The 22,215-nt window shown below is 39.0% G+C and overlaps 1 protein-coding gene across 7 annotated transcripts in view; it reads left to right on the top strand.

The window, feature by feature from the left end:
- Son (SON DNA binding protein) overlaps positions 1-22,215 on the top strand; it is a 32,081-nt gene that overhangs the window by 2,064 nt on the left and 7,802 nt on the right. For 5 of the 7 annotated variants that reach the window (XR_002818959.1, XM_023705560.1, XM_023705561.1 and 2 more), the window contains exons 2-7: positions 1,897-2,063; positions 5,124-11,150; positions 12,374-12,534; positions 14,467-14,613; positions 14,820-15,008; positions 21,843-21,953. Coding sequence is in view for 6 of the 7 variants with exons in the window: in XM_023705560.1 (XP_023561328.1) it covers positions 1,897-2,063; positions 5,124-11,150; positions 12,374-12,534; positions 14,467-14,613; positions 14,820-15,008; positions 21,843-21,953 (6,802 nt within the window). In the remaining variant the exon portion in view is untranslated. Of the gene's footprint in view, positions 1-1,896; positions 2,064-5,123; positions 11,151-12,373; positions 12,535-12,763; positions 14,369-14,466; positions 14,614-14,819; positions 15,009-15,107; positions 15,854-21,842; positions 21,954-22,215 lie in introns of those variants that run through there. The other 2 variants (XM_023705563.1, XM_023705565.1) reach the window with 2 other exon arrangements.

The raw sequence follows: 22,215 nt of genomic DNA, 5'->3' as shown, positions 1-22,215 counted from the left end.
ACTATGAAGAAGCAAAAACTACCAGTTACTGGTGTTACATATCCTTTCATTTTCTCCTTCGCAAACCCACAGACTTTAAAAAACTATTTGTGATCATTTCATTTTATATTGGTTGTTTTTCAACGTATACCATTGTGAACAGATTTGTCCAGCTACAGTTTTTATATTCAGACATTTTCCATCGCTGCGTAAAATTCTTTTTTATAGGAATATATTGTTGGGTATATGTAGGTGATTTGAAATTTTCATTGCTTTTCGTTAATTACGATTAATGCTCTTGATGTTACTTCTCTGCTTTTTAAGTTCCTGAAAATCATGTATGTGTAAATGTTGAGGAAAATTGTGAGTACTCTGTAAAGAAAGTCTTAAAAAGGTATTAGACAAAGGAGATTTACTAGATAAACTTAAGAGGATTATCATTCGGTCTAAAACTATAAATTTGCTGTTTCAGTGAGCTACTTTTTCCTTTTCTCACCTGTTTTTGTATTCATTGTTGGTAATAAGGGTAACTGTTAGAGATAAATAAGTGGCCTATTATATATAGTTGTGTTTAAGGCTATGGTTTTGAATTTACCAGTTTTTAGTAGCTATGGGGGTTTCAGCTCATTTTATCTTTTCTGTGCATTTCGTCATTTATAAAATAACTAATGATTTTAAGTTTTGTTGATTATATTGTTAAAAGTACAATAATGACACTAATGCTCAGTAATGCTCAGTATTTACTGGTTAATTCCTTTTATTAGAGAAAATCGAATGTTTCTTAATTAACTACTGAATTTTTTTTTTTTTTTACATTCCTGACTTCTCAGTTAAGTGTTTCTGTTAGCAAAAATTGAAGTTAAAATTATGTAAATTTTATGTTTTTTTTTTTTTTGTGTGTGTGTGTTTTGAGATAGGGTCTCATTATGAAGTTCAGGCTGGCCTTGAGCTCACTCTGTAGCCCATTCTGGCCTTGAACTTTCCAATGGTCTTCTTGTGTCCGCCTCTCAAGTTCTGGGATTACAGATGTGTGCCATCATGCCCAGCTTATGTGTTTTCTTGAAATTCTTTTGAAAATTTGAAGGTTTGCATGAAAACAATAAAAATTACTACATGGATGGCATGGTTTTTTTCCCTCTGTGTTAGAATTCTTCTGGCCTTTTGAATTGAAAATATTTTAAGCTGACAGCATGGATGGTCACTTGTTATATGTGAAGTTTTTTGAACATCAGACTTTTTTGAGACAGTGTTGATGTGTATAGTTCAGGCAAGCCTCATTATGTATCTAGCTTAGGCTGGCCTTGAACTTGGCTCCAAGATTTTACTGCTTCTGGCTCCCCAGTGCTGGGATTACAGGCATATGCCACCATGCCTGGTCCATCAAACATTTTTTTTAATGTCTAGATTTCTTATAGTAAGATATAAATTATATAAATACTTTTAAGTTTTGTGATATTGTAGTAGTGTAAAACAATAGAAGCTACAAGTTACCTTTTCTGCGGCAGAGTACCATGTTCCTTGAAACTGTGATTGTGATCTGTGCACAGGTGTGGCTTTATTGTGGCCATAGTTTCTACCACAGTGTTAGGTCACTATTTTTCTTGGGATTTGTAATTGGTCTCTATCCTTGAGACAAATACACAGATAACCAAAACTCTCAAGTTAGGTTTCTGGAATTATTTGAAAAAGGTTGTGCTTAGAAATCTGTTTTTCAAAGTGTTCTTTTAGCTTCCACAGTTTTGACAAGTTGTGTAAAAAAGATGTTTGCTAATGGCAAACATCTGAAACAGTGAAAAGATGAAATGTATGGACAATATAATACAGTGTAAAGTTATATGGGTTAGGTTATCAAAGTGACTTTAGGACTTATGTGGTATGATAAAATAGTAATACATTTTGAAAAATTTTTTTGTCAAGTGGAAGGAGTGAAGGCCAGCTGAATGGTGAAACAAATACACCAGTTGAAGGAAACCAGGCAGGTGATGCTGCTGCCTCTGCCAGGAACTTACCAAATGAAGAAATAGTACAGAAGATAGAAGAAGTACTTTCTGGGGTCCTAGATACAGAACTACGATACAAGCCAGGTAATTTGGAAATAATCGTTATTCTCAAAATTTTTAAAAATTTGAAGGTTATTTTAAAATTTATGTTGTGATTAATTTACGGAAACTTCATTAAATACTCCTTTGAAAACAATTATGAAATGAGTGAGCATTGATCATATTTTTTGCTTTGGTGGTAGAATATAGTTTTTGACTATTTCAGTTTTGTAATGTTAGAGTGCTAAGGTTTTTGAATGTGGGTTCTCTTTTTACGATAGGACCTCCCTACGTCATGTTCATTTTCATTGAACAGTAGTAAATTCTGGGAAAGTTCAGTAGCTTGGACCAAATATGTAATGATTTCTAAAACATACCATATGTGGTTTATTTTTAAAGCCCAGGCTGGCCAGGTATGGTGGTGCATGCCTGTAATCCCAGCACTTGGAAGGCTGATGCAGGAGGATCATTTTGAGTTTAGGGCCAGCATGGTGAAACCCAGTCTCAAAAAGACAGAAACAAAAACCTAGGTTTAGAGATTGTCTTGTTTTTACATCCATCCCATTTAAAAGCACAATGAAAGTTTTTACTTGGATATGTAGCTTTGTTGGAAATGATTAAATGATATTTAAGTGTGAAGGATTTATGATTAAATATAAATATAGACCATTGTCTTCATTTAGTTCAGGAATTAGTTGTATGGTTCATTCTGTTTTCCTCTCCCCACCCTGGTTTAGCCTTGCTTAGATTTCTGATTCTAATAAATTTTTTTGTTTGGGTATAACTTGACATTTGATGTTATGGAATAATGCTTTATTTTATTTTTGGTACTGGGAATTGAACCCAAGACATTGTGCTTGCTGAGCAGGTGCTGTGCAACTGAGCTGTATCCCTGGCTGGAGTAACTTTGTATATACAGTGGATAGATTGTTTTTGGCATGTGTCCTTTCATATGTTGGTTTTTCTTGCTTTTTTCTTTCTTTTTTTTTTTTTTTTTTTTTTTGTTTGAGACATGATCTTGCTGTGTAGTTCAGACTGGCCTGGAACTTGTTGTGGAGCCTAGGCTAGCTCTCAAATTGAAGATCTTCCTCTCTTAGCCTCCTGAGTGGTGGGATTACATGTAGGGTACCATCACATCCTGCTTTTCTTTTTTTGGTACTGGGCTTTGGGCTCATGACAAGATCTTGTGCTTGCAGACAAGTGCTGTACTGTTGGGCTATATCTGCCCCTATATTGGTTTTCTTCACAATCTATTTTTTAATTTTTTTTTTTTGCAATGAGATCTGACTGTATTGTCCAGGTTGGATCTGTTTCACTATATTGCTCAGAATCATCTCAAGTGATCCTATTGCCTCAGCCTGCTCTTTTGGGGGTCGGGGGTGTAGAACCTAGGACCTTATGTATGTTAGGTACGTATTCTTATTAAATGTGAATCATGTACTTGTCTTTTTCTTCTGTGGTATATGGAGTCTTTAATATGTGTATTTGTTCATTTTGATGGTCAAAATATCTGATTTGCCTTTTATGGATTCACTAAGATTTATCTGATTTACTGTTAGCATTAAGGTAAATTCTATTGTAAGTAGAATGTAACTTCTCTAGCATAAGTGAATTGAAACTTGTTTATTTATTTTTTTAGCTGGAACTCAAACCTCTAGGACTTTACATGTGCTAAGCAAGTACTCTACTATTGAGCTGCCCTGCCTTGAAATGTTAGGTTACATATCAAGGGATATGAAGTTCACTCCTGCTTATTAGTAATTTAGAAGGTCACATTTTTTTTTTTTTTTGGGCAGAGCTGGAATTGAACTCAGGCTCTTGTGCTTGTCAGGCAAGCGCTTATTCAACTGAGCCATCTCCCCAGCCCCAGTAATTTAGAAGAATGCTTTAGAAAAAGATGTTTTTATCAGGATATAGCACAGTATGATAAGGTGTAATTTGAGTGCGTGCTGACATAGAACATCTGTTGACAAATACTTGCATGTATATTTGAAGTAATAACATTTGCTGAGAGCTTACTATGAACTAGGCATTGTTCTGTGTGCTTTATGTACTTATGTGTCTTCTAACTCTACAGCATGTCAGTAACTTGGCCAGGGCTATTCATCTATTAAATGATGAATTGGCTGCGCATGGGGATACAGGCCTGTAATCCCAGCACTTGGAGGCTGAGACAGCAGGATCACCATGTGTTTGAGGCCAACCTGGGCTACATAGTGAGTGCAAGGCCAGTCTGATGTAATGTTGGAAATTTTGGTAGAAGTTACAACAATATGAAATGTTTTTGTTGATAAATTTAATTTGAAAATAATTCAGTATAATTTCAGAAATGGAAAAGCTGTCATTTTAATAGGATTTACCTTTTTTTTTTTTTTTTTTGGTGAGTTTGGATTCCATGGCATTGTGCACACTAGCAAGTACTCAAACATTGAGCTACATTCCTAGCTCTAAAACTCATCTCTTTCATTTCCTTTTTTTTTTTTTTTTTTTTTGTGGTACCAGAGATCAAACTTGATACTTAGTGCTTGTAAGGCTGACGCTTAAGCCACTGAACTGTCTTTCTGGGCCCCTAGAACACATCCTAATGTCATTCAAAAAGTTTTTGTGTACCTGACTTTTGGTTGTAGTGCCTTTCACCTGTAACCTCAGCACTGGGGAGGCTGAGGCAGGAGGATTGCCATGAGTTCACGGCAAGCCTGGGCTTCATAGACTATCTCAAAAAACTTAAAAAAAGTTTCTGTAACAAATTAAGAAATTATTTTTGGTGTGTGTTTTATTTTGTGAGGGAGGGAGATACTGTCTTAGCTGTCCAGCTGGCTTCCAGCATGGAATCCTTTTGCTTCAACCTCCAGAGTGCCAGGATTATAGGTGTATACTATCAGTCCTGGCTAAGGAGTGGGCTTATTTTTAGACTTGTTTTTACCCTGGAATTTATTTGTAGAAAGGAAGCTGGAAAAGTGTTAAGTCTCTGTATTAATTAGTAACTTTTAACATATGATGAATTATAGTTTGTTTTTTCAGTGTGGAGTGAAAATTTTTGTTTAGATGATTTATCTCCATGTATTTTGGAGGAATGTGTGACCAAATAATTTCCATTATTTTCAGACTTGAAAGAGGCCTCCAGAAAAAGTAGATGTGTATCTGTACAAACAGATCCTACAGATGAAATTCCCAGCAAAAAAGCAAAGAAACATAAAAAGCACAAAAACAAAAAGAAGAAGAAGAAGAAAGAAAAGGAAAAAAAATATAAGAGACAGCCAGAAGAATCTGAGTCAAAGCTGAAGTCTCATCATGATGGGAACATAGATTTAGAGTCTGATTCCTTTTTAAAGCTTGATTCTGAACCTTCATCAATGGCACTAGAGCATCCTATAAGAGCATTTGGCCTATCTGAGACCAGTGAATCCTCTGCAGTTGGGCTAGAACCTCCCATATCATCAATGGAGTTATCAGATCCACACATCCTAGAAACTCTGAAACCAGCTACAAAAACTGCAGAAATATCAGTTGGATCTTCATCTGTAATCTCAGAGCAGTCTATGGCACTAACATTGGAACCATCTGTGACAAAGATTGTGGATTCCTTTGTAACAGCACCGGTGCCTACAGCAGTAGTGCTGAAGTCATCTGAGCCAGTTCCAACAATGCCTGTGGAGTATCAGATGAAGTCTGCACTGAAGTCTTTGGAGCACACATCTCCAGAGCCATCAACGAGCATGTTGGCTGAGCCTCCAGTAGCGAAAGAACTAGAGCCATCTGAAACCCATGTGATAGCAGAGACATCTACTGAGGTGCACCCTGAACCAAGCACGTTGACAACAAAGGATTTTCCAGAGTCATCTGCAACTGAAGTGCTAAGATTGCCAGAGCATCCTGTACCATCAGAGATTGCAGATCCATCCATGACAAGACCTCAGGATTTGCTGGAGCTGCCCCCCAAGACCTCAGCGTTGGAGCTGCCGGAGTCGTCGGTGGCCTCAGTGCTGGAGTTACCGGGGCCACCTGCGACCTCCATGCCGGAGTTGCAGGGGCCCTCTGTGACTCCAGAGCTGGAGTTACCTGGGCCCTCTGCCACCCTGGTGTCAGAGTTGTCAGGGCCCCTTTCTACCCCAGTGCCTGAGTTGCCAGGGCCCCCTGCGACAGCAGTGCCTGAGTTGCCAGGGCCCTCCTCTGTGACACCAGTGCCACAGTTGTCGCAGGAATTGCCAGGGCCTCTAGCACCATCTATGGGGTTAGAGCCCCCACAGGAGGTACCAGAGCCACCTGTGACGGCACAAGAGTTGCCAGGGCTGCCAACAGTGTCTGCAACAGTAGAGTTGCCTGGGCAGCCTGCGGTAACAGTAGCAATGGAGTTGACCGAACAACCTGTGACGACGACAGAGTTCGAGCAGCCTGTGGGGATGACAGCGGTGGAACATCCTGGGCATCCTGAGGTGACAACGGCAACAGGGTTGCTGGGGCAGCCTGAGGCAGCAATGGTGCTGGAGTTGCCAGGACAGCCAGTGGCAACAACAGCACTGGAGTTGTCTGGGCAGCCTTCAGTGACTGGGGTGCCAGAGTTGCCTGGGCTGTCTTCGGCAACTAGGGCACTGGAGTTGTCAGGGCAGTCTGTGGCAGCTGGGGCACTAGAGTTGCCTGGGCAGCTCATGGCAGCTGGGGCACTGGAGTTCTCGGGGCAGGCTGGGGCAGCTGGAGCACTGGAGCTTTTGGGGCAGCCTCTGGCAACAGGGGTACTGGAGTTGCCTGGGCAGCCTGGGGCGCCAGAGTTGCCTGGGCAGCCTGTGGCAACTGTGGCGCTGGAGATCTCTGTTCAGTCTGTGGTGACAACATCGGAGCTGTCCACGATGACCGTGTCGCAGTCCCTGGAGGTGCCCTCGACGACAGCGCTGGAATCCTATAATACGGTAGCACAGGAGCTGCCTACTACATTAGTTGGGGAGACTTCTGTAACAGTAGGCGTGGATCCCTTGATGGCCCAAGAATCCCATATGTTAGCTTCTAACACAATGGAGACCCATATGTTAGCATCCAACACCATGGACTCACAGATGCTAGCGTCCAACACCATGGACTCCCAGATGCTAGCATCCAACACCATGGACTCCCAGATGTTAGCTTCTAGCACCATGGACTCCCAGATGTTAGCCTCTAGCACCATGGACTCCCAGATGTTAGCAACCAGTTCCATGGACTCCCAGATGTTAGCAACCAGTTCCATGGACTCCCAGATGTTAGCAACGAGCTCTATGGACTCCCAGATGCTAGCAACCAGCTCCATGGACTCCCAGATGCTAGCAACCAGCTCCATGGACTCCCAGATGCTAGCAACCAGCTCCATGGACTCTCAGATGTTAGCAACCAGCTCCATGGACTCCCAGATGTTAGCAACCAGCTCCATGGACTCCCAGATGTTAGCAACCAGCTCCATGGACTCCCAGATGTTAGCATCTGGCACTATGGATTCTCAAATGTTAGCTTCTGGCACCATGGATGCTCAGATGTTAGCGTCTGGTACCATGGATGCCCAGATGTTAGCATCTAGTACCCAGGATTCTTCTATGTTGGATTCTAAATCTCCTGATCCTTATAGGTTAGCTCAGGATCCTTATCGGTTAGCTCAGGATGCCTATAGGTTAGGTCATGACCCATATAGGTTAGGTCATGATGCTTATAGATTAGGACAGGACCCTTACAGATTAGGTCATGATCCCTACAGACTAACTCCTGATCCCTATAGGATGTCACCTAGACCCTATAGAATAGCACCTAGGTCCTACAGGATAGCACCTAGGCCATATAGGTTAGCACCTAGACCCCTGATGTTAGCATCTAGACGTTCTATGATGATGTCCTATGCTGCAGAACGTTCTATGATGTCATCTTATGAACGCTCTATGATGTCTTATGAGAGGTCTATGATGTCCCCTATGGCTGAGCGCTCTATGATGTCAGCTTATGAACGCTCTATGATGTCAGCCTATGAACGCTCTATGATGTCTCCCATGGCTGAACGCTCTATGATGTCAGCTTATGAACGCTCTATGATGTCAGCTTATGAGCGTTCCATGATGTCCCCAATGGCTGATCGATCTATGATGTCTATGGGTGCTGACCGGTCTATGATGTCATCGTACTCTGCAGCTGACCGGTCCATGATGTCATCGTACTCTGCAGCTGACCGGTCTATGATGTCATCTTACACTGCTGATCGTTCAATGATGTCTATGGCAGCTGATTCTTACACTGATTCTTACACTGATACGTATACAGAGGCATATATGGTGCCACCTTTGCCTCCTGAAGAGCCCCCAACAATGCCACCATTGCCACCCGAGGAGCCACCGATGACTCCTCCGTTGCCTCCAGAAGAACCACCGGAGGGTTCAGCATTACCCACAGAGCAGTCAGCATTGACAACTGAAAATACTTGGTCTGCAGAAATGCCAGCATTACCTCCTGAGGAGAGTGTATCACATCCTGAGCCGCCTGTGGATCAAAGTGAGATTTTAGAACCATCAGCAGTGCCTACTAATTATTCAGTGTCGGGATCAGAGCCCTCAGTGTTAGTGTCAGAGGCAGTTGTAACTATTCCAGAACCACCGCTAGAGCCAGAATCTTCAGTTACGTCAACACCTGCTGAGTCTGCTATAGCAGCAGAAAATGAAGTTACAGAGAGACCGGTGACTTGTATGGTATCTGAAACTCCCATATCAGCGGAAGCAACTGTGTTAACATCAGAGCCTCCAGTTGTAACAGAGACGATAGAAACATTGGAGTCCATGAAATTTGAAGGACATGTTGTTTCAGAGGTATCCATGTCCCTAGTGGAGCCAGCAGTAACCATTCCAGAGCCAGCAGAGAACATTCAGGAGATGCCAGCTGTGGCAGTTCCAGCGTCTCCAGCCATGGCTGTCTCAGAGTTTCCTGCTATAGTTGTTGCAGAGACACCTGTTGTTGCTGTTCCAGTCTCAGAATCGCCTGCCATGACTGTCCCACAGTCGCCTGCTATGCCTTTTCCAGAGTCACCTGCTATGACTGCCCCAGAACCACCTGCCATTCAAAAGCCAGAACCACCAGCTGTGGCTGTTTTGGAGCCTCCAAGTGTGGCTGAGCTGGAGTATGTAACTGTTCCTGTGTCAGTGGTTTCTGCCCTTGAGCCTACTGTGCCTGTCTTAGAACCAGCAGTACCAGTCCTTCAGTCAGCTGTGACTGTTTCAGAACCATGCATTTCTGTCCAGCAGTATACTGTGACTGTCTCAGAGCCTGCTGTCACTGTCTCAGAACAGGCTCAAGTAATACCAACTGAGATGGCTTTAGAGCCTACACCAGTGCTAGCAGAATCTAGTGTTATATCGTCACATGTTACAAAAGGAATGAATTCACTGTCTTGTGATCAAAATCTTGCTCCAGAGATTGGTATACAGGAGAATCCATTGCATTCAGGTGAAGAGCCACATGCTGAAGGACACCTGAAAAGTGACTCTTATGAAAGTGAACGTGATATAAATTTAGACCTTACTGTAAATAATCATTTAATTGCTAAAGCTATGGAAAGTAATACAGTGTCTATTGTTAGCATCGATAATGATAATAGAATTGATGAAGAGAAAATTTTGCCCATCAGTGAAACTAAGCAAGGTATAATATTGGATACCTGCCCTGGTGTTAGTGAAACTGATGTAGAAGGATCTCTGTCTTCTGTTGGTCCTCTTGCTCTGGAACCTGGTACAACAGGCACTAGTAAGGGCATCGAGTTTGTCACTGCATCTGCTCTCACTGCAATTAATAATTATGATGACATTTCTATAACTGCTCAAGATACTGAACATGACATGGTAATTTCTACCAGCCCTGGTGGTGTTAGTGAAGCTGACATAGAGGGACCTTTGCCTGCTAAAGACATTCATCTTGATTTACCATCTAATCTTGTTAGTAAGGATACAGAAGAAACATCTGTAAAAGAGAGTGACCAGACGTTACCAATTGCTCTTAGCCCTAAAGAGAGTGGAGAAAATAAAGAAGTATCTCTCCCTGCTAAAGAAGTGGTGTCTGATTCAGGATTTTGTGCTAACATTGATGAAATTAATGAAGCAGACTTAGTGAGACCATTACTTCCTAAGGACATGGAACGTCTTACAAGCCTTAGGGCTGGTATTGAAGGACCTTTACTTCCAAGTGAAGTTGAACGTGACAAATCAGCTGCCAGTCCAGTTGTAATTAGTATACCAGAAAGAGCTTCAGAATCATCATCAGAGGAAAAAGATGATTATGAAATTTTTGTAAAAGTTAAGGATACACATGAAAAAAGCAAGAAAAATAAAAATCGTGACAAGGGTGAGAAAGAAAAGAAAAGAGACTCTTCATTAAGATCTCGGAGTAAGCGTTCCAAATCTTCTGAACACAAGTCGCGTAAGCGAACCAGTGAGTCTCGTTCTAGGGCAAGGAAGAGGTCTTCTAAGTCCAAGTCTCATCGATCTCAAACCCGTTCACGGTCACGTTCAAGACGAAGGAGAAGGAGCAGCAGGTCAAGATCAAAGTCTAGAGGAAGAAGATCTGCATCAAAAGAGAAGCGCAAAAGATCTCCAAAGCACAGATCCAAGTCCCGGGAAAGGAAAAGAAAAAGATCAAGCTCCAGGGATAACCGAAAGACAGGAAGAGCCCGAAGTCGAACCCCAAGTCGTCGGAGTAGGAGTCACACTCCGAGTCGGAGAAGAAGGTCTAGGTCTGTGGGTAGAAGGAGGAGTTTTAGCATTTCCCCTAGCCGGAGGAGCCGCACCCCCAGCCGGAGGAGCCGCACCCCCAGCCGGAGGAGCCGCACCCCCAGCCGGAGGAGTCGCACCCCCAGCCGAAGGAGCCGCACCCCCAGCCGAAGGAGCCGCACCCCCAGCCGGAGGAGCCGCACCCCCAGCCGGAGGAGTCGCACCCCCAGCCGAAGGAGCCGCACCCCCAGTCGAAGGAGCCGCACCCCCAGCCGTCGGAGGAGATCAAGGTCTGTAGTAAGAAGGCGAAGCTTCAGTATATCTCCAGTCAGATTAAGGCGGTCAAGAACACCCTTAAGAAGAAGGTTTAGTAGATCTCCCATCCGACGTAAAAGATCCAGGTCTTCTGAAAGAGAACGTCTGACAGATTTGGGTGAGTTGAAAATTTTACAGTGGAAAATGAGTTTATGTTTTTCTGATTGTGAATCAAATGGAATATTTTTTTGGTAGTTCAATGGGTGAGACTGTGTTTAGATCAAGCTCCAGGGATAACTAGAAGATGGGAAGAGCCCATAGGGATAGGCATAAGTCATAATTATATTGAAAGACCTGCTTTGGAGTATGTTAGATGCAAAATGTTTTCATATTTGAATGTCTTATTTTATTGACTTGTCTTTAACCAAAAATAGAAAGTAGAAACGGGTCGAAAAGTCCTGTTAAGTGAAAAACAGATAGGGTATGTGCAGTTATGTATATTCCAACATACATTGTTGCAAGTAAGTTTAATAAGGAAGCATGTCTTAAATGTTCTAATTTTTCCTGATTTAAAAGTAGTATGCAGAGATGAGTAGTAGTGTGCATATTGCATGTGGAGGGGAACTGTGCAATACCCAAAAATTGATTACAAGTTTGTGAAGCAGATGTGTATAAAAATGTATATGGTGTTTTAACCAAATGAGAAGACGGGAGGTAGCTCAGTAGGGCCTGAGTTCAATCCCCAGTTCTGCCAAAAAAAAGAGAGAAAACAGCCAAAAAGGGTAGAATATGATAATGCCTATAGTGCTGGTATAGATGAAGCACTTAAGGAACACAATGGTGAGGAATGTTAATTCTAGCTTAACAAGAACTTGCTAGAGGGGCTGGTGAGATGGCTCAGTGGTCTAAAGCACCTACTTAGAACAAGCTTAGCAAAAACAAAGGGACCGCAGTTCAATCCCCCAGCACCACATGCCAGCCAGCCCCCCCCTCTGGTGGGCTGTGCTGGCCACACACACAATTAAAAAAAAAAACAAAAAACAAAAAAAAAAAACAAAAGAACTTGCTAGAAGAGATGCAACTTGGCCTCAAGTGATTTAAATTGTCAGAGTTAAGAGAGCATCTTTAAGGTCATCATATTTTTGGAAATTGGCTTTGGTAGGTTTGTTTGTTAGAATCTTGTGTGGCTGTATGATCATCACAGTTTTATAAATGTTAACTTTTATGTAATATTTTAATGGAAACTCAGTTCTTTAAGAACCACCACGTGAAAAGTGAACCAGAAAGGGGTTTGATTACAGCCATATTGTAGGGCAGAAAATTGATGCCTTGAATGTTTTTAAGATATGAAACTTAATAATAATAGCGTTTAGGAGAACTACTTCTTTTTTCCTTTCACAGATAAGGCACAGTTACTTGAAATAGCCAAAGCTAATGCAGCTGCCATGTGTGCTAAGGCTGGTGTTCCCTTACCGCCAAACCTAAAGCCTGCACCTCCACCTACAATAGAAGAGAAAGTTGCTAAAAAATCAGGAGGAGCTACTATAGAAGAACTAACTGAGGTAAGCTGGATAGAATTCGTTGTCATTGTTAAGTGGATTATTCCAGGGATGTTGACTCTGGAGCGTGCCAAAACCCGAATTGTGGGCTGAACTGATAATGGCTGGCACCGAGTGGCCAAAACCCGAAATACAGATGTGGCAGCGGCAGAAGCTCTGTTTAGCAGGCCATTATCCGGGATGGCTAAGCTCCGCTAGCTAAAAGTTACTTCCCATTACTTTTGCTTTCCAGTTTTAGAAGCCAAACTGACTGAGGAGTGGGACCGTTCGTTTGAATGGAGGAGGTGTTGAGTGAGCAACACGCAGAAGCTCGCCTACAGTTTCGTTTCCATTCACGACGTGTTCACTGATCGCCACGAGTGTACTGCATATACGCAAAGACACAGACAATCTTCAGAAATGATCTTTTGCCACCGGAGCTTGGAAATTATTGACAATAGCTGGCCATTGCCTGAAAGGAACTTCTTTCGCATCAACATTTCGGGTTTTGGCTGTTTGGTACCAGCCATTGGCGATAATGGCCGGCCATTATCAGTTCTTCCTGCGATTCGGGTTTTGGCAGTGCATATATTTTAAATACACTTTATTTTTGTTTTTAAAAAAGTGGATCTTTTCAATGGAGGCTTTTTTGGGGAGGCTTTGTTTTATTATGTTGGGGGATGCTGAAATATTGCTGCTAGGATCCAGAAATACATTGTTTCATATATTGAAACTTGTTCTTGGCTAGCCTTATGCCAGCCTGCCACTGTCAGTATGTTGTGTTTTCTCTTGGTTACATGCTTGGTATATTCTGTGTTTTTGGCTAATTGAGCTTTTTATTCTATTGTAATATTTTCAATTGATAGTAGATGTGATGACTTTTGCTTATATAGAGACGAGTCCTCCCCAAATTTACTCTGAACTTTTTATAAAGTCCAGTAATAAGAGTCGATTCCTTTGCTACTCAGGAAGGAATTGACTTTAGTTTGTGTCAGGCTGCATCAATTGCACCCTTTCCATCATGCCTTATTTTCCATTTCTAAGTTTTATTCTTGTTTTTGTTTTTGGCCTGGGACTTGAAGAACTTGACGTGGCACTTACCAGGCAGGCGCTTGTGCCACTGAGCTGTATCTCTGGCCTAGGTTCTATCCCTTAAGAGACTCAACCTGTGGAACATTTGTGGAGTAAATGATGCTGTCATAGATGTTTCAGATTTTTGCCATTCATTGGGGATTAAAAATTTTAAAAATGTTTCCTCATTTATACTTACTCTGCAATTTTAAAAAAGGACCTAGCAAAAGCGTCTGTTGAATTATTTAACAAAACCCAAGTTCATTATTTAAAACCCTATGAATACTTGATATTTGTTTTTAGCCTCATCTTCAGTCCTCTTGTTCATTTTAACAAGCTTTCCTTTGCTTTTTTACCACCATCTGCCAGATGATTTTCTTTTTTCAGATTTTTTTTTCCCTACCAGTTCTTATTTTTCACTATGAAAAATATGGCTTAGAATTCTTCAAGGACTAGTCTTTGATTCTCAAGCCCTGCCTGACTGTATTCTTTTAATTTTTTGTTCTTTTAGCACTTAAACACCCAATTTGTAATATATCAGTTTGCACTTGTTATTGTGTTGCTCTGTAAAAACATTTTTCAATTATTTTATGTGTATGTATTCTTGTCTTAGATTGTAAGCTCCTTGAGCAGGGACCATGATTTTTTTTTCTTTTTTCTTTTTTTTTTTGTTTTGTTTTTTTATTCCCCAGACAGTGCCCAGTACAGTGCTCTGCACATAGTAGGTGCTCAATAAATGTTGTTGACCGACTGACCAGTGTGTTTAAGTAATAGCTAATAAGCTAACAATGATTTTGATTACTTTTGAAAGGTGATTTTATGTACACAAGTTCCCTGTTACTCAATATAAACTATAAGGTTTATCTTTTGTTTTTACTTTTAAAGAAATGCAAACAGATTGCACAGAGTAAAGAAGACGATGATGTAATAGTGAATAAACCTCATGTTTCGGATGAAGAGGAAGAAGAACCTCCTTTTTATCATCATCCCTTTAAACTCAGTGAACCCAAGCCCATTTTTTTCAATCTAAATGTGAGTATTGGTGATTATATGAAATAATAGTCTTTACGTGAAATGGATCATTAGCGCATATGATGAAATAGAACAAATCAATGACTTAAGTCTAGTGGAATTTTAAGTTTTGGTTTAAATGATGAGATAATAAAATGATGTCTGCTTAATATTGATATCTGTTATATTGAATTTTACTTAAACTTTTTATTTTTTACTTTTTTAAGATTGCTGCAGCAAAGCCAACTCCACCAAAAAGCCAGGTAACATTGACAAAAGAATTTCCTGTGTCATCTGGATCTCAGCATCGAAAGAAAGAAGCAGACAGTGTTTATGGAGAGTGGGTTCCTGTAGAGAAAAATGGTGAAGAAAACAAAGATGATGATAACGTCTTCAGCAGCAATTTGCCTTCGGAGGTAAGTAAAAATATTTTGTAGTTTTTCCTTTTTAATACCTGAATCTGCCATTTTGTTGTTACTTTATATCTGATTTGGATTCTGTTTCACTCTTCTTAGGGCCGGGTTAAACGGCAGGGCCGGGTTAAACGACAGATGAAACAACCCGCAGCTTCTCATTTCACAGTAACTCGATGCAATTCACTTTGTGGGAACAAACCACAAAGTGAAAAGCATCGAATTGCAGAGAAAAGTGTTATCACATCCCTACCCAACATTGGGCCCTCCATGCATTTGTGGGAAGGTAGCCCAAGGTACAACTATTTAGCTTCTCGTTTTGCTTCAAGGCTCTATAGCTCTAGATTTTGGTGGTAGCAAATTTTTTGGGTGGAGGTCTTGTGTGGAGAGAGGCAGATCCTCAGGTTCAACACAAGAACTGGATTGGAAAAGGTCAAAGGTCATTGTAGGTTGATGTGAACATCTTGGGTACATAGCCATTGCCCTTAACTGATGGTTTATCATTTCTCTGGGTTGTTTGTCAGATAGCCTTTAATTTTAATTGTTTTATTTTCTGTGCTACCTTGGCCCTTTTGAATTCTTGTGTTTAACCTAGTGTTCAGCCTTGGTATTCCATTCCCTTCTCCTTATCCATTTTGCTACTATTAAAAATTGGAGAAGTGGAAATCATGCGTTGAAATTTCCACAAGGCTATAGTTGTATCTTGTCAAAATGACGCAGTTAACAATGCCAAGTGTCAAAACAACCCCATTAAAATGCCGCCTGATAATGTGCTGCTAAATATAGTGCACATGAAAACAGCAAGACTGTATATATATGTAAATATATATATATATATATCTGTATCTTTGTATGTATCTCTGTATCTGTACCTTTGCTGTATCTTTTAATAAACAGTTTACTTTTATTTAACTTGTTGTGCAAAGTCACGCTTGGGGATTGGGGAGGGTGGAGACCTAATTAGGGGAGGGGGGAGTTTCAAATCGTACCATAGACAGTTGTCATCACCTCTAGCCCTTGCTTTCCAAAACCTTAACATTCGCCCAAGGATTGGACTAGGTATCTAATGCCCTTATGGGCTTCTTTTTCTTGGAGTTATAGGATGTAAGTCTGAGAAACTTCACTGAGGTTCCCTACATTGGCCATATCATCATCTTTAAACACTTAACAGTTCTGCAAATAAGTCCTGGCTATAAAATCAGAAAGTAAACAGAACCCAAATCAGAAACTTACAGCAGCACTTTCTTCCCGAAGCTATTCACAGGTGACATTTACACTGTGGTTTTCTGTTTTGTTTTTTCATTGGTGGCATTTTGAAAAGGAAACACTTTCTATACAGTGAAACTGAACATAACTAGCCAGCACAACTTAGAGTCCAATATGTTGGTGTGTGTTCACATGGAATTCAACAGTTGAAGCAAGTTATACCATCACCAGTGAGGTGAAGGGCAGCTGGTTTGGACAGTATTTTAGTGAACCAACTGAGTAGCTCTCTTGTTAAATCCCCAAATCAGGCTAGTTGCATATGTCAAAAGGGAAGGGTTAATAAACATTTGCAGATGATTTAATTTTCTTGTAGCTGGTTATAAATAAACCATGGTAAGAAAGTTATATAGACTTATTAGAAATCTTGATATGCTATAAGTTACTACTTTATTGCTGATTAAATAAACATAGCTAGGAAGGTTCTTTGAGAGAGTAATTTGCCAATGAGGCGAAGACCTAATATTGCAGAATTCTAAGAGTTTCCTGAGAAGAAAACTCTTGACTTCCTTCCATTGAATCTGGGTAAAATGTTTACTAAATCCTGACCGCACTTGTTTTTGGATGAAGAGAATGTGTTTGTGTATTTAAAGTTTAATACTCATATGTTTTTTAGTTTTAAAACTGACACTTAGCTTCCTTTCTCAAACGTGGTTGTCAGATTTTAATGAAAAGTTTTAAGGGAATTACTGTTGATATAAAAAGAAACCTATTAAGACAAAAAAAGAGGTATTCCAAGGACTAAATGAAGGAAACAGAAGAGGGATCTTTCTGGAAGACAAATATTATTTGATAATGGAATTCTAAGCTCTTAGAGAATATATTGGTTAACTTCAGTTCTAAACAAAAGAATACGAAAATTTTAGGAAAAAGGGACACGATTGTGATTTGCTTTCAGATCTGTACTTTTACATAGCAATAATGTTAACACACCTAGAGAAAGTATAACATAAAATGTTTAACTCGAATTCCTTACTACCATCTAAGTTTATTAAATTTGTAAAATTAATATTCTATATACCAATGTGTGTGAAATATTTTGATATTTCATGGGTGCATTGATTCTGATTACATTAGGGGTTGAAATAAAAGTTCTCTACATTAAAAGTAAAGTTCTTTTAAATGGTCAATTTTTTAACTTTGTATTTTTTAATATATAAATTTAAAATTAAATGGAATTTGTGTTTTTTAGTTTTGACTGTAAAATATCTAGGCAGAGATTTCAGGTTTTATCTCCACAAGGGCCGAATCATCTTTGCTGTAATCCCTGATGCCATCAGTTACCTTGGCACTTTGTCATGAGTGGATAGAGATTGTGGATGAATTAGCATAAATCCATATTTTATGGGAAAACAACTCATCGGACTCTGTGTCCTTCTGCCATAACATCGTCTTCCTATCCAGAAATCAGCCAGTCATCCTCTGTAAGGAGTGATTACAGAAGTTTAATTACTTTGATAGTTGATTTATAAACACTAAAATAAAATTTGGCAAGCTAGTTTATTTTTAGAAAATAATCCTTGGGTTATTCTTGGTAATAAGGCTTATTAGTAGATTTAAATGTTCTCTTTGTCATAAATGGAGTAGTAACTGTATTTGGAACCATCAGTGCGAAGTTTTTGTGAGTTTTAGTAGCAGATGTTCAGAGGGTCAGCTCAAGTGATTGCTTAGATGTGCAGGTCATCTTTATCTCAGTACTAGATTTGTATTAGTGAAATATCTTTTTACCTCTGATACTAAAATTATTTTAAGTTGAGAAACTGTACAGAGTTTAGGAAAGCAAGATTAATTGGAATAACAAACATTTTAATTGAAAATTAAATGCAGTGCTAGGGTGTGTAATGTATGGCTTTGTTATTCTCTACCTATATTGTTCTAGGTGGTTAATACTGTATCTCTTTAAGGCATTTAAAATAAGCAGTCTGTTTCCCTCACAGTTAGACTAGTCTGATTAGGATTTACACTAGATAATTGTGAATGATACAATAAGTATTTTACAAGGCCAATTAAGTATATAACTGGAATATTGTGTACGTGGTGCCTTTTTGAAACTTTACTTTTACATATGGACTTGGATTTTTAAATAAGTTTTTGCTATGTACTTTAAATGTTTTATAGACCAGATTTCTTTATTTTACTGAAAATTTCCTTTGATACTTTCTTTAATTTTACATACATGTATTAAAACTTCAGTTTTCTTTTAATATTCTTACACTGACATCCTACAAAGTCTTAACGTGCTTATTCTATTTATGTAAAAAGTTAGGTTAGCAAAATGAGAGTAAGTTGATTTAGGAGGGTTTTTAAAATGAGAAAAACCTGGTTACGGCCGGCCAAATAGCTCAGCAGATTAAAGTGCCTGCAAGCAGGTGCAGGGGCCTGGGGTTTAATCCCTGGGCCTGCCGTGCTGGGCTTGCCCTGGGGCACACTGAGACAGCAATTGAGACTGGGCATGGGGCTGGGGAAATGGCTCAGTGGAATAAGCACTTGCCTGGCAAGCACAGGGTCCTGAGTTCAATCTCTGGTTCTGCCAGGAAAAAAAAAAAGAAGAGAGACTAGGCATGGTGGTGCATGCCTGTAATCCCAGCACAGGAGGATCACTGTGTCTGATCTAATAGTGGGACCCTGACACCCTGTAGACTCTTCCCTAAAATACAGAAAAAAGAAAATATGAGGAAGGTATAAAAGGTAAACATACACAATATAGGCCATGAAATGCATGTTAACATGTGCTGAGTTTATTGTATATTTCATTATATCTGAGAGCCCAGGTAGATTATAGAAGTAGTTTTCACTATTGTTGCCAAGATGGAAAGATCAAATAACTTTAGTAGTTTCCATCAGTAGAAACATGTAAGGCGCGTTGATTAAACAAAAATTTGCTATTCTCTTGTTTCTCGATTTGTTAGAAAGCTTTTAGCATCTTTTTGGTACCTTCCCCATATGACCTGCTTTTGAAATAGTATTAAAGGAATGTCAGGCTTCTAAATCACCATTTTCCAGCATAGTAGTTACCAGGCACTACAAATTTAGTTTCTTAATCACTGGCCACATTTCCAGTGCTCAGAAGCTAGTCACTACAGAAAGTTTTATTGAGAGTATTGTTTTAGATGATACTTGTAGTACTTTTAATGTTTTCAAACTGATACATAATGTCTGCTATGACTCTTTAATTCACTAGTGCTTTGGAGAATATTATTTTTAAATGCATTATTGCATAGCCTGAATTACCTTGAAAAGCTGTAAAACAGGCTTTTTGAAATGTAAACTCTTGATGTTTAAAGAAGTTAATCTTGATTTGCTCCTTGTTGAATTTTTTTTCACATTTAATAATACGAGTTTACAAGTCATTATTTGGAAATAAATTTTTGATACAAACTTGCAGGTTATTTGGTAAGTCTGCTGAGAAATGAGCAGACTCATTTTACTCGGGCCAGGGAGATAGCTCAGTGGAATTCAAGTGCTTTCCTGGCAAGTGCAAGGTCCTGAGTTTGATCCCTGGTACTACCATAAAAAAAAAAAGTTATTCTTTTGAGTAAGATACAGTTGTAATTTTATCAAAGTTAAAGTAATTCAAAGTTAGATGTGAATTAATATGAAAAATTACTGAGATATGAAGGAAGCTTCAGTCTGAGGATAAATGAAATATTTAGGATATCTGTTCAGGATAAAAAAAGACAAAGTTCAAAAATCTAACAATTCGAAAAGGATGAATTCACAGGTGTATTTTAGAAAAGTTTATAGAATCATCTAAGTACATTTTAATAGCTAATTTATTGTTGGAGATCAGGGGTCAGGGGTTAGGATTGTTTTGAGTAGATATGTTTTTTTCCAGTATTTTTAGTTTAGCCTTTCCAGAACAACAGCATAAGCATCCTGACATCGACACTGATAGTATGCTTATGAAAATCAGGGTAAGTCTGGGAAGGTCATGAAACAAAACTACTTTTTTCAATTTGTGGGCCTTCAGAAATTACCTTGATTAATAGCATTTGACAGTTTTGGGGAACATCTGAGGTAGGCCTAGGTGACATCGGTTTTAGCCTGAAATTCCCATTTTAAGTCCCAGGATTCTCAGAAGAGATTTGAATTGTGATAAAATCACTTAAAGTAGTCGAAGTGTGTATGCACATAATTACCTTTTTCCAGTGTTGTAGTCCGACTTTGCTTAAATCTTTCTTGTAGTCCTTATAGTACTCTTACAGTTTTAATTTGTACGGATAATTTAGTGTAAGAAAAATCTTTTCAAGAGATCTATAAAGTATAAGTAGATAATTCAGTTCATTTTCATTTTAAGAAGACATGAAAATTTGGGAAATTTGGTTTAAAGGAATCAATCAGGTGATTCAGCAAGATAAGAATAACTGTGAATAAAAGTCTGAAGGTAGGAAGAGAATTCCACAAATCCTTATGCATAATACATAATTATTCTGTCATGTATCCTGTGCTATATAATCATTTTTAAGAGGATAGCTTATACAATAGTGTTATTTGCAGCTAACTTCTATTTTTTAAAAAATATTTAACTAGTTGAGTTCCTTGTAAATACCTACTAATCATTCTGTTAAACAGCAAAAACTATGTTGGATAAATAATTTACATAAACTTTCCTGTGAGAAATAACTAGAAAATATTAAGGGGTTAAATGATACCAAAAAAAAAATCGGAATTTATACAGATAAAAGTGCTCCTAATTTAGACAGAAACCCAAAAATTTTATAGACTTTTTTTTTTCCCCCTGTGATTAGGCCTTTCACAGATCTGATAAATTGACAATGTAAGGATTACTTCTTTTAGAGTTGAAGTAATATTTTCTTATTAAAGATTTTCCCCTCCTTCATTGGCAAGGAACAGACCTGGGTTTTGAGCATGCTAGGCTATTGCTGTACCACTGAGCTACATCCCTAATTCTAGCATAAGGTTTTAAAAGGTAGAAACCTAAGATTTTAAAGTGTCTTATTTAAGCCTGCCTAAGAAGATGTTAGGGACATCCGCATAATTTTAATAAATGTATATAAATTGAAAACAAGTTTTACTTACATGCTTTATATAGTCTCTGAAGAAATTAGGTTCTTCCAACCAAACTATGTCCATGTTTAACTTGAGAAGGTCAAAGATGTGCTGATGAGTGATTATTGACACGGTTTTCTACTAGAATGATGAATTTACAGGCGTATTGCAGAAAATAACAGGATCTTTGCTTATTGTTTTTGGAGGTTATAGTAATAGGTTAACATGAAAACTAAAAGATATATAATTTGCAGTAGTGCAAAAGATCTCACTATAGTAAATGACTTGTTCATGAAGACTTAAAGTTTTAAGTTCTTAGTGAAACTACATGATTATGACTGGGTATTGTACAAAATCCAATGAAATCAGTTTGGACTGGGTTATACTACCTCTGATATTTCATGACATAACTTAATCCTCTACTTTCCAAAGTTTTTTTAGTCTTCTGTTTTATAAGCTTATTAGTATGTAAGAGTTTCTTACATATAACAACTAAAGATAGGTGCACTTTAGAATTTAGGGGGCTGTGGTAATTTAAGATAATTATCTATGTTTTCTTTTTAGCCTGTGGACATCTCTACTGCAATGAGTGAACGTGCACTTGCTCAGAAAAGACTCAGTGAGAATGCATTTGATCTTGAAGCTATGAGCATGTTAAATCGTGCTCAAGAACGGGTATGTGGCAGTTTTAATGTGCAAATAAGAATTTTCACTCCCAGCTAGGTGTGGTGGTGCACATCATCTATCCCAGCAGTTAAGGCTGAGGCAGGAGGTTTACTGAGTTCAAGGCCAGCTAGTGGCCTTGTGCATAGTGAATCCATATCTCAGAAAGATTTAAAAAAGGATCCTTTACCCACGTCTCTTTGTTTTTCATGCATCTCTGTGATACTTTGTAAATAATACCTCATCTCTTGATATTATTGGAACTGAGACTTTT

The sequence above is a fragment of the Octodon degus genome, unplaced genomic scaffold, assembly GCF_000260255.1.
Source record: "Octodon degus isolate 3935 unplaced genomic scaffold, OctDeg1.0 scaffold00225, whole genome shotgun sequence".
Classification (NCBI taxonomy): Eukaryota; Metazoa; Chordata; class Mammalia; order Rodentia; family Octodontidae; genus Octodon; species Octodon degus.
This window is presented reverse-complemented; position numbering and strand designations above follow the sequence as displayed.